The 18,443-nt window shown below is 37.7% G+C and overlaps 1 protein-coding gene across 4 annotated transcripts in view; it reads left to right on the forward strand.

Annotated features, from left to right (window-relative positions):
- Nucleotides 1-18,443, forward strand: part of TBCD (tubulin folding cofactor D) — a 256,152-nt gene that overhangs the window by 141,397 nt on the left and 96,312 nt on the right. For all 4 annotated transcript variants that reach the window (XM_054047295.1, XM_054047293.1, XM_054047291.1 and 1 more), the window contains exons 19-23: nucleotides 2,158-2,238; nucleotides 5,119-5,192; nucleotides 5,978-6,095; nucleotides 7,713-7,773; nucleotides 10,095-10,117. In XM_054047295.1, the coding sequence (XP_053903270.1) occupies nucleotides 2,158-2,238; nucleotides 5,119-5,192; nucleotides 5,978-6,095; nucleotides 7,713-7,773; nucleotides 10,095-10,117 (357 nt within the window). The remainder of the gene's footprint in view (nucleotides 1-2,157; nucleotides 2,239-5,118; nucleotides 5,193-5,977; nucleotides 6,096-7,712; nucleotides 7,774-10,094; nucleotides 10,118-18,443) is intronic.

The raw sequence follows: 18,443 nt of genomic DNA on the forward strand, positions 1-18,443 counted from the left end.
CTTCCCAGAGGTCTGTCACATGACTCTTATGCCTGCATAGATTCCCATTAACTATAAAAGGACTGTGTCTAGGTGTAAAAGTCTGTACATAGCTTCCTTTTAGCAATCACAGCATTAATAAAGTTCTGACTCTGGATGTTTATTGTTCTATGCCTTTGAACTGATAGAAATAATTTTCTGCATTTGACTATTTTCATTAATGAAGGCATATTTCAGAGGTACAATAGCATATATAAAAAGTTGTATGGATATTGCCACATTATAATTTTTACTATATTATTAGATGGGCTGGTAGCCCTGCATATTATTAAAGTTGCCCAACAGTTCCAATAAAAACCCAGTTTTCAGTTTCTTATAACTTTGCTAAACTTAACTATTTGGGCTGAAATTTTCTATGCTGAATGTCTAAATTCAGTAGTAGTACTTCGGCCATTTCTCAGAACAATGAAAAACAGTGTTTTGTCCATTTTAAAAAAATCTGGTGACTTTGTCTTTGAGAAGCTCTTGATGTACCTATGCTTTAGAGCAGGCACTTAAAATTTGGCCGGGGGAGGGGTGGGGCTTTGTATCAGAGATGTACCTTTTGCCATTCCAGTGAAAATCTGCCCAAATTTGGCCAAGTTATAAGCCTTTACAAAATCACACCTCGTACATACTCAGTAAAGACTTAGATTTTAGCAGCTAATTCCCCAAACATTCTGTCAGCAGTGGGTGTGTTCCAGCCCAGGAGTGAGCAGTTGCAGCTGTGAAATGCAGGTCATGCTGGATCTGGGTATCTGAACTGGGTGTTGGGATAGATGGGAGTCTGAGACTGGCTAGGCAAGGAGGCTGAGATGGAAAGACTGAGATTATCTGAACAAGGAGATGGGGCCTGGTTGGTCAGGGAGAGTGGGACTGGGCAATGGGAGGTTGGGAATGGCTGGGCAAGGAGACTGGTAGCCAGGTAGGGGAACAGGGATTGGAGAATGGGATTCCGTAGGTAGGGCGGTCAGATGAGGAGCTTGGGGAACCGGAATTGACTGGGCAAAGGACTGGGACTGAAACCAGTGGAACGGAAATGGGGAGGTGGACAGACCTGAAGAGGTGTAGAGGTATGCGGGTGTCAACATGATGCCACATGATGGAGTTCGTGTTTTCAGTTTGCTTTTTTGACACCTATGTGGGTCAGCAGTAGAGTTGGAACCTTTAGATCCACTGCACAGATCTTGGTCACTTGAGCTAATGGAGTAACGCATAGTAATAATAGACTGTCCTCCATGTACACCAGCACTAGAGGGGGATGATGCACACACTATGCCAATATAGTATAATAATACTGTACTATGTACTTGCAAAAAAAGCACTTTTCCCCACTCTAATCTTGTAAATAATTATAAATGTAGAATGTATTAATCATTTTATTTAAACAGTAAAATCTATAAGCAGTTTATTTTTTCTAGTATTTATTGATCATATAATTCTTTATATGTGTGTACAATAGTTTTCACTGATAATCTCAAAATATTTTACAAAAGTGTTGTAAATATTAACATAATGAATTTTACATAATATGGAATATCCTGTTTTTATGCACCCCTTTAAATAGACAAATAGGTAGTACATTTTGAAGGTTTTTTTTGTTTATTGCATTAAAAGCAATTGGGTCAAAATCTTCAAAGCAGTACAGTAGAATCTCAGAGTTACGAACATCGGAGTTACCAACTGACCAGTCAACCACACACCTCATTTGGGACTGGAAATATGCAATCAGGCAGCACCAGTACCATATTTTACTGTGCTAAACGTAAACTGTTTAAAAAAATAAATGGATTTTTTTTTTAAATTGACAAGGTAATGAAGCTGTTTCTGTGCTTGTTTCATTTAAATGAAGATAGTTAAAAGCAGCATTTTTCTTCTGCATAGTAAAGTTTCAAAGCTGTATTAAGTCAATGTTTAAACTGTAAACTTTTGAAAAAACAACCATAGCATTTTGTTCAGTTATGAATATTTGAGTTACGAACCATCTCCATTCCTGAGGTGTTCATAACTCTGAGGTTCTACTGTATATGCCAAAATTCAAACTGATATACATTCTTTGTGTGTGTGTGTGTGTGTGTGTGTGTGTGTGTGTGTATATCTATTATAATAAAAATATGGATGTACTTATTTCTTTTTCAGTGTGTACATTGCTAGTTTTCCTGAGTATACACAATCAATGATTGACCACCTGGTTAACATGAAGATCAACCATTGGGATGGGTATGTTTCAAACATGTAACTTATATTATCTGGAAGTCAGATATTCTGTAAGTTTTACTTTTCGGAACTCTTTAGTTACCTTTCTTTAAAGGGAGAGGGTGGTTGTTGTCTATTTGTTCTTATCTGTATTGTGGTAGGAACTAGAAGCCTCGATCAGGATCAGATTCCATTGTGCTGGGATTTACAAATGCTAGTTATATTTTCCTGAATCAGGGATTAAGGGTCTGAATCATATTCCTTAGAACTTTTAAAAATCATATTATGGTAATTATTTTTTAAATAAAACAGGCCCCTTTGAAAGCTGTTTTTAAAAGTATTAGCAGATTTGTGCTCCTTTTTAATCTTGGAAATTTGTAATAACTCTTTTCCATGAATGATAACATTAAAAAAAAAGAAATGTTAACATATTAGTATTGCTAATGTATTTGATTGGGCAGGCAATGGTTTACCTCAGTGGTTCTCAATGTGGGGAAGGGCCTTAAAACTTTCTAGTGGGGCATGAAGTGCACTCCCACTTACTCATGGAGTCACAACAGCACTCAAATTTGGCCCCTCTGTAATGACATCATGGATTGCGTGGACATAATGAAATTATTCCAACACTTTCGATTTTTTCAACAGCAGGGAGGTGGATGTGGGCACTTCCCCACTGTTTGAAAGCTTCACTTAAAACATGTTTTTAGTTTTCGTGACATTTAAACCTAGTTTTAGGAGATGAATAATTATTTAATACATTACATAGTACATCTGAGTGTAAACATCATCACCATATAATTATCATTAATTAAGTAGACTTAATACGTGAAGATAAATGTTGCATTGTTGCATGAAGATTGAAATGTGTACGTATAACACAAATGTGATGAAACACTACTATAAGCTATTATTATTGCTCATGATGATCCTGGAAGATCTGGGATGAGCCCTGAGGTGCTACCATCCATATTTGTTTTGCTTTTCCTTTCCCTTTGTTTCTTTCAGCAGTAAGTTTTTATTCATGTAGCCAAGAGCTAACTGTAGGCTGCCTGGTTTGGGCCACTAGTATTTGGGAAAATGCCATATTCCGTAACATTGAGCGGTGTCTTTATTTGTGGTGTGGAAATACAGTCATACACTGTAGCCGTGCTTTTTTACATGACAACGCTCAACTGGATTGGATATTTGAATTAAGTATCAGAAACATTTTTTAATGGTAATTTACATTCAGGAATGCTAAACAGCGTTCTCCTTAAAATCTCTCATTTTGGCGTGGAGAAATGAAGGGGAAAAAAACAAAGCACCCATTTATCTCTTTGTGAGACTTATTGTCTTAGTCACAGTTTTGTTTAAGTTCACGTTGATTAAATGTTCATACATGTGTCTGTGTAGGACACTCAGAATTCAGAAGTTTGTCCTTTCTGTTGTAATTTCACTGTGTTGTAAGTGTTGCAGAATCAAGAAATGTTAGAGGTAGAATAAGAAGAATCTTCTGTTAGAGAATTGTGAGGGGGTATTTTAAGGCTTGATCTTAAGAAAAGCCTAAGAATTTTCAATTGGAGTTGGGCACGTAACTCTTCTAGGCTCCTTTTGAAATCCCAGTCTAAACCAATTCTGAGACGTAAACTAGTTGATTAATTTCCATTTAAAGTAGTATTTTTAAAAATAGGTGGCACAAAATATGTTGATTTGTTATGGAACCTTTGATACTTGGATCCAATGGATGATTTTTTTAATTAAGATTTCCAATATTTGACCTATTACGTTTAAAAAAAACAAACTCAAGTGTTTATTCGTCTAGAATGATTGCACAAAACAGTCTGCTAAATGTTCTTTTGCAAATAGAATGACACACATAAGTGAAGCCATAATAGTTTGTACATGTCTGGTGTATGTTGGATTTCCTTTGACTTCCCCCTCACCATTCATCAACTTGTAATAATTATTGGTATTGCGCGATGTGGTGAAAATGTATATTTAATAATATATAGGTTACACAGAGCTTTTGTGATTAATCTTATTGAGTTTGTGAGCTGTTAGATATACATATTTTAAAATGAGTCTAAGCTTATTTACTAGGTTTTTCAATATTCTTTCTTTTAAAAAAAAATAAATAAAAACCAACAACACTTGAAATAAGAATGAGGTACCTGTAAACTTAAATTTAAAAAGCTGTAACTATGGTCTTGCTGCTCCAGGACCACAATTATCCTTTTCTTTTGCTAGACCATGACACAAAACATCTGCAGCAACAAAATGTTTTTCTTTATTTCTGATTTCCTTACTCTTAAGAAAAAAACAATTTAGCCAGTATTCTGTATAAAAGGTAGTTTGACTCTCCCTGAATTAAGAGTAGTAATCAGCAAGGGAGAATAACAGCATTAAAAATGGAGGTAAAACATTTCTCATTATCTGTGGATTTTCTTAACATGGTTTCTCAGAGCATTTTTGTTTCTTACATAATTGTGTGGCCTATAGTTTAGTCAACATTTCTATCCTTTTGTGCCCTCTGAGGGTCTTTTAGTGTGTGTGTGGGCTAGTGTGGGATACAATATCTACTGAAGAGTGTCCCAATATATAGAATTCAAACAATATATATGAAGCGGATTCATTTTTCATTCCTCCATTTAATAACACAAATACATTTCTTCACTGGAAAAATGTTAAATTCTCTCACACGCAAAAAGATAGAGGAAGCTTGAGGTACTGAAACAAGGGTATACTACTAGGCCTGTATGGAACCTATTGAATTCAGCAGGATTCTGTGCTGTGCAGGGGTTGGTCTGTGCAGATCTAATTGGGGTCATAATATGTAACTGCTTTTGCTATGAAGAGCAGCAGTCAATAACTGATACTACAGTGATTTATGGAAGCTGAACAAAAAACTTACTTTAATCTCCACAGTGTTATTCGAGAACTGTCAACCAAGGCTCTGCATAACCTCACTCCACAGGTCCCTGAGTATATGACAAATGTGGGTAAGTAGCAATATATCTGTGTTTTATATAGCACCCCATATCAAGCGTCTCTGGGCACATAGCAAAAACATACCAATAAAACAAGACTTAGAAAAAAATACAAGTTAATATGGCTTAATAAGAGATTAAGCAAGGTTTTCCCCACAACTGGGTATAGTAGTGCTGTAATTCTGATGGTGTTAAAACTTTCTTTTCATGAATTACAGTGACATTTAGGAAATGGGGAGGGGAAAAGGCAGCAGAATTTTCAAGTTCAGCTTTAAGCCACTCCAAAATGTAAAGTGACTAATGTTTAAAACAACAGTCTAAAGCAACTGAAAAACTACTTTATGCATAAACTAAAAAAATCAAGAAATGACTGAGTATCTCGACTAGCACATGTAGCAGCTAGCAAGCCACAGATTTCTATAAATCTTTCCAACATGTGTGGTTAGGGTAGATAAATGAAATACATTGCATTTAATATGTGGCTAAGAGAGAACTAAAGGAAGTATTTGCTCGTAGTGTGTCTTTGGGCGGGGAACCATTTTTATTACACCAAATTGAAAAATCTAACTGTGGAAATGGAAATTCTTGCTGTATTTTGATAACACAGGAAAATCTTATTCCCATTTTTAAAACTGATTTTCATATTTAGGGATCTGAAAATGTTCTTGCTCTATATCTCTCTAAGATACAGCTCTGGGGAAGATGACTTTTCTAGAAATGATTTTTCCACATTAATTTCTAGACAGAAGTGTTTACATGTAATATGTAATTACTATTTTTTATCTCATTTCTTGCAGTTTTGCCAAGACTGCTACCATTAGCAGTGGGCACAGATTTACACACTCGCCATGGGGCCATTCTTGCCTGTGCTGAGATCACCCATGCACTGTACAAACTAGCAGCAGAGAATAATAGGTATAAAGACATTATCTAAATTAACATGTTTCTTTCTAATGTATAATCTTTCAGAAACCTCTCCAATATAATTATGAAAATCTCCATCTTAGAGAACTTCTCTTCTGTTGTGATTTGTTTTCATCAGTGCTGCCAAGCCTTCACACTTTACTTGATGAGGTTATATACCTCAGATCTAAATCCATGAGTAATCATGAAAGTGAGACCACCTGTTGTCACTCTCAAGCAAGAATAGGGAAGACATTGTCAAAAGTGTGGTTTAACCATGACAGTTTACCAGACTACTACTGAATGAAGCATGTTTCCTCCTTTGCTGTGAGACAAATAATCCCTCACATTGCTATTTGAGTGGATTGATGTAATTTTTCACTTATTTAATTTTGGTCCAGAAATGCAGTTTATAGATATTAAATTTAGCATATGTATCCAGCATGATTGCCATAAATTAGTTGGTGGAGTTACTTATTCTCTCTTCAACCTTCACTGGAATGGGTGGTGTTGTGTACACCTGTGCAAAACGATTGTAAAACACTACCAAATTGTAATTTGCCACTCACTCACACTAGTAGTAGCATTTTAAATTTACTCTGTACTGATAGGTATACATAATTACACAAGATCAAAGCAGCAGATAGTTAGGCCTTTGAATGTAAAGCTGAATAAAAGTAAAGAAACAAAATTCTGTAAAATTTTTAAGGTGTTTATTAATCAAATGCATTTACAGAATTTTGTTTTAGTTTGTCTCATTTCTTCCGAAGCTCTGATATCCAACCTAACTCTTGTATCCCAGGGGAGCTGAACTTAGGAAGGGGTAGGAAGAGGTAACTAGGTAGTAAATAAGTCTGCTTTTTTGATCCCTGAAGTTGTTCAGATGTACTGTTACGAAAAGTACTTGTGCATGTCAGCAGTATAACAGTGGTACTTAATGTAATTATTTTATTAATGTAATGATTGTACATAGAAGCTAAGTATGTTTTGTAAGAAAATCTATTAAAGGTAGTGAATTTGGATGAATTAAATAAAATAATAGGAATTAAAGGAGTAAGCAAAACTATCAGTCTTGAGCTGGCTTATGTTTGCCACCAATTAAAATGGGACGTGGCTGGTGAGTGGGGAAAAAAAATCCTCTTTCTGGAGGAATATGCTTTCTACTCAGAGATTCTGAGAAACCTGTCTCATGGTCTGTAACTAAAGTGAAAATCTAGAGAAAGTGTCATTTGGCAGTTGTGGTACTAGAAATTGAGGCAGACAATTTAAATATTACAATAGTGGGAATGCAAAAATGTTATTGCTTAAAGGTAAAACCAAATTGGAAAAATGTTAGAATTATGTCATTACGTATAGCCTTATTCTGTTACAAAAGTGTTATTTTATAATTCTGCAGAAATAATACTTCTAAGTGCTTGTAGGAAAATAGGCTGTTTGTATGTTTCCTAAACCCATTTAATGAACATGAATGAATGTTACACATTTGTTCCGAGAATCACTTAGTCATAAACTTAAGTTTTTTCTGTCACTTTAAAAGTACAACATATGTCTGTTAAGGCGAGGCTGTTTCTGAATATAAGTTCAGGAAATTGCCATGTTTGGACTTAAAATCATTTTGTAACATTGCAGATCAGTTACGAATTATTTCAATGAAAAATCGTTGGAGGGACTTAAGCAGATCCATTTGGAGGTTTGTGCCAAGTATAAATAGCTGTTGGACTCTTAAGTATGTTGTTTCATTTTTATACAAAGGATGCTGAAAGGTGGTTTTTTTTTTCCTTTTAAAAAAATTCCCCCAAATCCTGCATATGGTTGGCCTCCTCCTGACATCCTCTTTTTCCGCTTCTGCTCTCTTGCTGCTGAGTGTGTCTGGTGGGAATCCTGTGATCATGCTGACTGACTTCACTACAGATTTGTTCTCTCCACTTTGACTTCTGCCATCTTCCTAGTTAAGCAACTCTACTTCTTTATCCTAATTCAATCCCATATTTGAAATCTCAGCTGCCATTTCACCACCTTTGATTCCCTCCTTGCACCCTGGCACCCTTCTGCCCCCACTTCTCTCTCTGCAGATTCTCACTTCTTCAATAAGAAAATCTGCAAAATACCACATGAACTTCTCCCTTCCATCTCACCTCCTGCCCTTCCTCTCCAACTCTTCTTCTCTCTTGTTTATTTGCTCTCCTCCTCAACCCCCTTCATTTACTCCAATAACCCCATCCAATCTCCTCACCTCCCGTGCACCCACTCTCATCCCCTTCCTTGCCCTTCTCTTTAATCTCTCACTCTCTAGTCATTCTTTCCCCTCACAAGCATGCTTTAGTCTCTCCCATCTTTTATGGAAAACCCACCAGTGACCCCATTTGACTCTGCAACTATTGCCCCATCTACCTTCTTCCTTAAACTCACTGAATGAGTTCTTTTCTTCCACTTCCTTCTTAGACCCTCTCCAAACCTGGTTTCTGTCCCTTGCATTTAATTAAAATGGCTGTTACCAAAGTCTCTAATGACTTACTTTTCTTTAACCTGTCAACTGCTTTGACATAGTCAACCACACTCCTCCTCTTGAAATCTTATCCTCCCTTGCTTCCAGGACTCACTTTTTTCCTGGTTCTTCTCTTACCTCTCTAATTACTCCTCCAGCATCTTCTTCAGAGGATCCTCATCTGCTCTCCAACTTTCTGTGGGAGTTCCACAAGGCACTGCCCTTGGTTTACTTCTCTTCTCTTGCTACACCTTGTTTTTGGGTTATCTCCTTCACAAATACATTCAGCTATCATCCATAGGACAACTCACAGTTCTACATCTATTTTGGCCCTGTCTCTTTCTGTTCCAGACTAAAAACTTGGCCTGACTTTTTGATATCTCCTTGTGGATGTCCAGCCACTAGCTCAAGCTCAGCATGGCAAATAATCTTCCCTGCAAGCCCTCCCCCGGCACTCCTTTTTTGATCTTCAGTGTAGGCCTCTCTCTAGATTCTCATATCCAGGCTGTGTCTCAATGTTGCAGATTCTTTCTGTATGACATCTCTGGGATATGGCCTTTCCTGTCCATCCACACAGGGTTAATGTAATCTCTCATCATCTTGCAACATTTTCTTCCCTGGTCCTGACAAATGTCATTTTGTCCCACCCACATCCATTCGAAATGCTCCCTCAAAATCACTTTCCTGGCTCATCGCTTTCACCCTCTCTTTTCATCACTCCTCTTGCTACCCTTTCTCCATTGCATCAAATGTAAGCTGCTTGTTTTTACTTTAAGGACATTTCACAGCCTAATTACATGCTGTATATCATCTTTCATATGCTTTGAGGTGTCAACTCCTACTTCCGGTTGGCTAGTATGGCCAGCCTTCATTGCCTGCGTATTAAATTTTCAAACACCTTTGTGCTTTCTCGTATGCTGCCCCTCATGCATAGGAATTACTGCCCATAAACATCCATGAAGCTACCTCATTGTCCTCCTCCTGATCCTTCCTTAAAACTCTCTTTGCTGTGATGCCTACGGAAAAACTTGGCAGTGGTTAGGCAGCCGGTGTGATGAGACCACAGCCTGTCATGCTGTCTAGCATTGTTTTCTTGTGCATCCCGTCTGTTTCATTTGTCCCTTGTAAGCTCTTTGGAGCAGAGGTTTTTTTCTGTATTCTTTCAAACTCTGCAATGTAGAATCTTTATTTAAAAGGACCAAATTTTTGAAAGCAAATGTTTCAAAAAAGTGCACCTAGCTGCCAGTGTAAATACAGAAGCAAACAGGTTGTGGAATGATGGTAATAAAGAACTATATTTGTTTGCCTTGAGTATGAATTCTGACTAGATTTGTAAAGTTTATATGTTTTTGAAAATTAGTTCTGTGAAAGAACATCAACATTTTTTTTTTTCAAATTATGCCTTTGAATTCCCAAGTCCTAAAGAAACACTTTTGTTACATAATACGTATTACACAAGAATGACATTAGGCTGAGGGGAAAAGACTCAATTTATAAATCAAATGTTTTCATCTGTTTTATTGCAGCTTTGCAGTCGTCAATTGTACAGGTAAGAAATTTGAAACCAAAACAGTTGTTGTCTATTGTGGCAATTAATATTGTTTAAACCCAATAAATATTTGAAATTCAGCTTTTTAAAGTTGAGTAACATAGGTATGTTACATCTAATATACCTTAGAACCTCAATTCACGGAAGGGAAAACTCAAATTCTTTTTGACCCTGCCCAGACCTAGGACTTTGTTCTTATTAAACCAGTGTTGTTGAACTGGAATTAGGATTGTTGATGCATGTTATGTGGTCAATCCTAATTAAAAGGTGGTGAGAACTGCATTTGATGCTGTATTGTAGATGGGATTGGGATAGACAGAGCCAAAGAGTGAGGGGAAAAAACTCCAAATAAAGCAGCATATTTGCTAGTCCACAACTTCAGTAATTTGTAGTTTTTCTTCCTCATTACTATGCCTGAGCTCTGCATTCCTGAACTTAGTCTAGAGAAGTGATTTGTAATCTCTCCTTATCCTACAAAGTGCTAAAATGGCCAAAAGGTTGCCTTATGGTCAAATTATATTTTTACTTTCTCCATCCTCAAATCCTCAAACTTTTAATCAATACATTAGAAGCAAGAGGAAGACCAAAGACAGGGTAGGCCCACTGCTCAGTGAAGAGGGAGAAACAGTAACAGGAAACTTGGAAATGGCAGAGATGCTTAATGACTTCTTTGTTTCAGTCTTCACCGAGAAGTCTGAAGGAATGCCTAACATAGTGAATGCTAATGGGAAGGGGATAGGTTTAGCAGATAAAATAAAAAAAGAACAAGTTAAAAATCACTTAGAAAAGTTAGATGCCTGCAAATCACCAGGGCCTGATGAAATGCATCCTAGAATACTCAAGGAGCTAATAGAGGAAGTATCTGAGCCTCTAGCTATTGTCTTTGGAAAATCATGGGAGACGGAAGAGATTCCAGAAGACTGGAAAAGGGCAAATGTAGTGCCCATCTATAAAAAGGGAAATAAAAACAACCCAGGAAACTACAGACCAGTTAGTTTAACTTTTGTGCCAGGGAAGATAATGGAGCAAGTAATTAAGGAAATCGTCTGCAAACACTTGGAAGGAGGTAAGGTGATAGGGAATAGCCAGCATGGATTTGTAAAGAACAAATCATGTCAAACCAATCTAATAGCTTTCTTCGATAGGATAACGAGTCTTGTGGATGTGGTATGCCTAGACTTTAGTAAGGCATTTGATATGGTCTCGCATGATATTCTTATAGATAAACTAGGCAAATACAATTTAGATGGGGCTACTATAAGGTGGGTGCATAACTGGCTGGTTAATCATACGCAGAGTGTTGTTATTAATGGTTCCCAATCCTGCTGGAAAGGTATAACAAGTGGGGTTTCGCAGGGGTCTGTTTTGGGACCGGCTCTGTTCAATATCTTCATTAATGACTTAGATATTGGTATAGAAAGTATGCTTATTAAGTTTGCAGATGATACCAAACTGGGAGGGATTGCAACTGCTTTGGAGGATAGGGTAATAATTCAAAATGATCTGGACAAATTGGAGAAATGGTCTGAGGTAAACAGGATGAAGTTTAAAAAAGACAAATGCAACGTCCTCCACTTATGAAGGAAAAATCAGTTTCACACATACAGAATGGGAAGAGACTGTCTAGGAAGGAGTACGGCAGAAAAGGATCTAGGGGTTATAGTGGACCACAAGCTAAATATGAGTCAACAGTGTGATGCTGTTGCAAAAAAAGCAAACATGATTCTGGGATGTATTAACAGGTGTGTTGTGAGCAAGACACGAGAAGTCATTCTTCCGCTCTACTCTGCGCTGGTTAGGCCTCAACTAGAATATTGTGTCCAGTTCTGGGCACTGCATTTCAAGAAAGATGTGGAGAAATTGGAGAAGGTCCAGAGAAGAGCAACAAGAATGATTAAAGGTCTTGAGAACATGACCTATGAAGGAAGGCTGAAAGAATTGGGTTTGTTTAGTTTGGAAAAGAGAAGACTGAGAGGGGACATGATAGCAGTTTTCAGGTATCTAAAAGGGTGTCATAAGGAGGAGGGAGAAAACTTGTTCACCTTAGCCTCTAAGGATAGAACAAGAAGCAATGGGCTTAAACTGCAGCAAGGGAAGTATAGGTTAGACATTAGGAAAAAGTTCCTAACTGTCAGGGTGGTTAAACACTGGAATGAATTGCCTAGAGAGGTTGTGGAATCTCCATCTCTGGAGATATTTGAGAGTAGGTTAGATAAATGTCTATCAGGGATGGTCTAGACAGTATTTGGTCCTGACATGCGGGCAGGGGACTGGACTCAATGACCTCTCGAGGTCCCTTCCAGTTCTAGAATCTATGAATCCTTTTGTAACACTGGTCTACAATTTTTGAGAAGTCGTCTGCTTCAGAGATAAAATGTGCTATTTATTATGTATTTTGATGTGCTGAATTCAAATATGACAATTAAAACAATTGATTGGCTACTGTTTCTAAGATATTTAAGTTTTTACATTTTATGTATATGTATATTGTGTAGATAGTAGAGTTTTAATCATAAATTGTAAACCTAGGTCTTTTAATGTGTTTATGGTTGCTTTACATGATAATATTTCACCTGTCTTGTTTATGTAACACTTTAAAAATCAGCAAAAGGGTTATATAAACCAAATTTATTATGCAACAAAAGGCAAAAAACTATTCTGTACATAGTTTAGTCCTATTCAGTGTCTACTCGGCGCTTCTTGGCTTGTCTCTTGTATTCATTAAATGGAGCATCTCTTGTTACTGTCCAGCAATAGTCTGCAAGCATTGATGGGCTCCATTTGCCCTGATAGCGTTTCTCCATTGTTGCAATGTCCTGGTGAAATCGCTCGCCGTGCTCGTCGCTCACTGCTCCGCAGTTCGGTGGAAAAAAATCTAGATGAGAGTGCAAAAAAATGTATCTTTAGTGACATGTTGCAACCAAGGCTTTTGTATGCCTTGAGGAGCTTTTCCACCAACAACCTGTAGTTGTCTGCCTTGTTGTTTCCGAGAAAATTTATTGCCACTAACTGGAAGGCTTTCCATGCCGTCTTTTCCTTGCTACGCAGTGCGTGGTCAAATGCATCATCTCGAAGAAGTTCACGAATCTGAGGACCAACAAAGACACCTTCCTTTATCTTAGCTTCACTTAACCTTGGAAATTTTCCACGGAGGTACTTGAAAGCTGCTTGTGTTTTGTCAATGGCCTTGACAGAGTTCTTCATCAGACCCAGCTTGATGTGTAAGCATGGTAACAAAATCGTCCTTGATTCAACAAGTGGTGGATGCTGAACACTTTTCCTCCCAGGCTCCAATGACTGTCGGAGTGGCCAATCTTTCTTGATGTAGTGGGAATCTCTTGCACGACTATCCCATTCGCAGAGAAAACAGCAGTACTTTGTATCCAGTCTGCAGACCAAGCAAGAGAGCAACAATCTTCAAATCGCCACAAAGCTGCCACTGATGTTGGTCATAGTTTATCCACCTCAAAAGTTGTTTCATGTTGTCATAGGTTTCTTTCATATGGACTGCATGACCAACTGGAATTGATGGCAAAACATTGCCATTATGCAGTAAAACAGCTTTAAGACTCGTCTTCGATGACTCAACGAACAGCCTCCACTCATCTGGATTGTGAACGATGTTGCGGGCTGCCATCACACCATCGATGTTGTTGCAGGCTACAAGATCACCTTCCATGAAGAAGAATGGGACAAGATCCTTTTGATGGTCACGGAACATGGAAACCCTAACATCACCTGCCAGGCGATTTCACTGCTGTAGTCTGGAGCCCAACAGCTCTGCCTTACTCTTGGGTAGTTCCAAATCCCTGACAAGGTCATTCAGTTCACCTTGTGTTATGAGGTGTGGTTCAGAGGAGGAGGATGGGAGAAAATGTGGGTCCTGTGACATTGATGGTTCAGGACCAGAAGTTTCATCCTCTTCCTCTTCCTCGTCTGACTCAAGTGAGAATGATTCTGGTGCATCAGGAACCGGCAGTCCTTCTCCGTGGGGTACTGGGCGTATAGCTGATGGAATGTTTGGATAATGCACAGTCCACTTTTTCTTCTTTGACACACCTTTCCCAACTGGAGGCACCATGCAGAAGTAACAATTGCTGGTATGATCTGTTGGCTCTCTCCAAATCATTGGCACTGCAAAAGGCATAGATTTCCTTTTCCTGTTCAACCGCTGGCAAAGATTTGTTGCACAAGTGTTGCGGCATATGTGTGGGGCCCACCTCTTGTCCTGATCTCCAGTTTTGCAGCCAAAATAAAGGTGATAGGCTTTCTTAACCATAGTGATTATACTGTGCTTTTGTGATGCAAAAGTCACTTCACCACAAACATAGCAGAAGTTATCTGCACTGTTCACACAAGTACGAGGCATCTCGCTCACTTTGGCTAAACAGAAATGTGTCCCTTTGCAAAATCAAACACTGACAAATAAGAGAGCACAACACTGTATGATTTCTAGAGCTGATATAGGGCAATTTGTTCAGCAGAGTGATGTAAGCTTCATTATGACTGCATCATCCATGACTTCTAGGAATAACATGATGCAATTCATATCATGTATGATGCAATACCAGCTTCAGATTGCATCATTCATTGTTTTGCCTAAAAAGCAAGTACTGTCCAAACCTAGTCATAGATTTATTCATAGATCCAGTCAAAGATGTATTTTAGTCATTTCTGGTTTAAATTGAGATCCCTTCCCTTTATAACTCACTTATCCTCTGCCATTCCCAAGTCAAGGGTCGTATATACTGACCCAATAGCATATCTTGAAAACTAGAGCCAATCAACAATTTTAAGCATCATTTTGGTTCTCAGTGACCCAGAATTAGTAAAGTTTGACTACATTTATTTCAGAAGCATTTTGGCTGTAGAGCAGTGTAATCGATTGTCAGCAGTGCTACAAGAAGTTCAATTCTGTTTTTCAATTCTTGGGCCAGATAGAAGCTTTATTGAATTGTTTCTTTTTCATTCAGTTCTTATTCAGTAAATCCTCTAGTAAGTAAAGGGTAATTTGCGTGAGAATTTGGATAAAAAGTGAGTTAACACTGAAATCAGGCTTCAAGTTTTGGCCCTTTGATCTAAGGGAATCAATATCCAAATAAACAACTTGTGTTAAGTAAAACTGCGGTGTATGTTCTTGATGTTTGTGTTGCTGAGCTCTTTGGACATGGTGTATCTGACTGTAAGATGCTGTATTATTTCTGTTGGTGCATTTGTAGTGTAGAATTGAATATCTATGACAGTAACATTACTTAAAATTTTTCCCATTCCATGAAAACACATTAGGATTTGTCAAAGTTTCAAGATAATAAAATTTGCTTTTTAAAGGCCGTACTTGTTGATTTGAGCTAGCTTCTACTAGTTTATGGCTTAATGTGCCTTAGTTTATAACACTGATGCTACATGTTATAGTGGCTTTGTGGGTGGCTGTTTTGGCTGTTATAAATTCTTTAATGCCAGGGTGGAGCTTGGGTATAATTTTGTTTTTGTCACAAAGTGCACATCTTGCACTTACTGGTGTTCATAAGATGCCTACTAATGTTTTCATCACAGATAAGGCTTCTAAATTTAATTCTCTGTCAAGTAGCATACCGATTAACCATAATTTGCACTAAGCAATAGTTGTATACAAGACAGATATGCCTAATTTAATGCACATTTTAAAAATATTATTGTTATGGATAAAAAAATTCTTTAAAATTGCCTAAGAAAAATAAACCTTTGGTTCAGGTTCTAAAAGCAAACCAGCAATTTGACTTAGGTATGACTAGGCAAGCACTTGGTGGAACAAGTTGAACTTGTTTGATGATGAGTAATTACTGCACATAATGCTTTCCATTTGAGAAATGACTCCCTGGAATCTTCAGGGTATAACAAGACCCAGTAAGAATGTTGAAAATGAAATTGCTTCACCTGAGTAAATTTTATTTCCATCTTTCTGTTCTTAAACTTTAAACTACCTCAAAAGATTTTTTTTATGCATTCATGAATGTCATAAATGTATATTTAATACTGGACAAAAGTGAAACTATAATAAAGTATTTAGTTTTTCTGATGCTAATGAATTTTAACATGATGAATAAGCTAGTTTCACAATAAAACTTCAAAGGCCTGCCAGAAAATGAAGTTGAGGTAAAGTGTAAAGAGTTGCATGTTTAAAAAGTTGTAATTAACAAGTTTTAATAGCTGTAAAGTACATTTTGAGAGGCTATGAGCTTGCTAGTCAGCTATATCGCAAGGTCTTTTCATACACCTAATATCTCCCATCTAGGATTTAGTAAAAGTCTTAATGCTCTAAATGGGGTATTGATTTACCTCATACTACATGTAAATTAGCCTTTTATTAATGATTACCATTAGTGAAACTGACCTAATTATGAACTGTGGACTTAAGTTATGCCTGAAAGAATTATAGGGCAGATCATGTTTTTTAATATGCAAACAAGATTTTGCATTGTCTCAGAAATTGAGATATTGTGTAATACATTTGCTGTAATCAGATCTTTATTTTTATATGCTGTTAAGACAGATCTCCCTGCCCTCTGGTTCATTAATCATTTTTTCATACATTAGTTCCTCCCTTACCTCCTACTTAAATGTTTTTGTAGATTTACTATTGTCATGAAAAAGTTAGTCTACACAAATTCAGTATTTGCCTACATTCTCCTTTCCTTTAGACATGGTATTGACTAATTCTGTCCAAAAGCTTTCTTAAGAGTGCTGGTTGGCTGAAGAATTTTCATGTATGTTTTTAGTTAAGCATGAGATACTATGGGCTTGGTTTTGATTTCAATCTAATGTAAATCAGGAGTAATTCCAGGGAAAACAAATGAAGTTACATCAGTGTGAGCCGAGCATCAGGTCCAATCAGGGCTGACTCCAGGGTTTTTGCCGCCCCAAGCGGCGGGGGGAAAAAAAAAAAAAAAGCCGCGATCGGCAGCAGTTCCACCGTGCCGCTTTCTTCTTCGGCGGCAGGTCCTTCCCTCCAAGAGGGCCAGGGACCCTCTGCCGAATTGCCGTCGAAGAGCCCGACGTGCCGCCCCTTCCCCTTGGCCACCCCAAGCACCTGCTTGCTCAGCTGGTGCCTGGAGCCGGCCCTGGGTCCAGTATACCTTTTTGTGTGTGTATGATATTCTGTAGTTTGGGAAAAATTGACATGCCCATACCTACTTTAAGCATTACCTAGTGCAAACAAAAGCTTCAAACATGACACATGTGGAGAGTTATGTCTTAAGATATCTCATGTGGGAAACGAGGTCAATATCCCAGCCTAATTATATTTGAAGCACTTTAAATCCAGTCTGTGTGGTGGTGACCTTGAAACAAGTATGGTTGATGCCTTTTCTTGTTAGCTGGGACGTTATTGTAATGTACTTAAGGCATTGTAGTAGCATTCATTATCAAAGAAGCTTTGAATAAAGTTACATTTTAAATAATGATCCTTTTCTTTAAAAGGCATCTTTTTGCATATGATTGAGAAGGAAACATGAGGTTGAAGAGCGATTCTGAACATTAACTTGTATCTCGTTTCTTGACTCCAGTTCTGAAGCTGATATATATCTTGCCATAAAGACTGGGGTAACATGGTGATTTAGAGATGAGTAAAGTATTGATACAAGCTGAAGTTGCTGTGCCTCTTCCAGATAGTTGTCTCTGGCTTTTATACTACTAACAGTGGATTTATTAGGCCTTCAAGATTTCAGTCAGTGCTGAATATGCCATGATGCATAGTGTTAATCATAGAATTATAGAAATGTAGGGCTGGAAGGGACCTTGAGAGGTTACCAAGTCCAGCCCCCCGCACTTAGGCAGGACCAAGTAAACCTAGACCATCTCTGACTGGTGTTTGTCTAACCTGTTCTTAAATTCTCCCTTCCAAGGGAGCTTGTGGAATCCCCACCATTGGAGGTTTTTAACTACCTTTAGAGTTAAAGATTTTCCTTATATCTAACCTAAATCTCTCTTGCTGAAAATTAAGCCCATTACTATTTGTCCTATCTTCAGGGGACATATTTGAAGACTGTTACCAGGTTCTTCCTCAGTCTTCTTTTCTCAAGACTAGACATGCCCAGTTTTTTAATCTTTCCTCCTAGGTCAGGTTTTCTAAACCTTTCATCATTTTTGTTGTTCTCCTCTGGACTCTCTCCAGTTTGTCCACATCTTTCCTAAAGTGTGGCACCCAGAATTGGACATGGTACTCCAACTGAGACTTCATCAGTGCCGAATAGAACAGAAAAATTACAGAAAAATTACTTCCCATGCCTTACATATGACATTCCTGTTAATGCAGTCCAGAATACTAGCTTTTTTGCAACTGCATCATATT

Source organism: Malaclemys terrapin, chromosome 13 (assembly GCF_027887155.1).
Source record: "Malaclemys terrapin pileata isolate rMalTer1 chromosome 13, rMalTer1.hap1, whole genome shotgun sequence".
In the NCBI taxonomy this organism is placed as follows: Eukaryota; Metazoa; Chordata; order Testudines; family Emydidae; genus Malaclemys; species Malaclemys terrapin.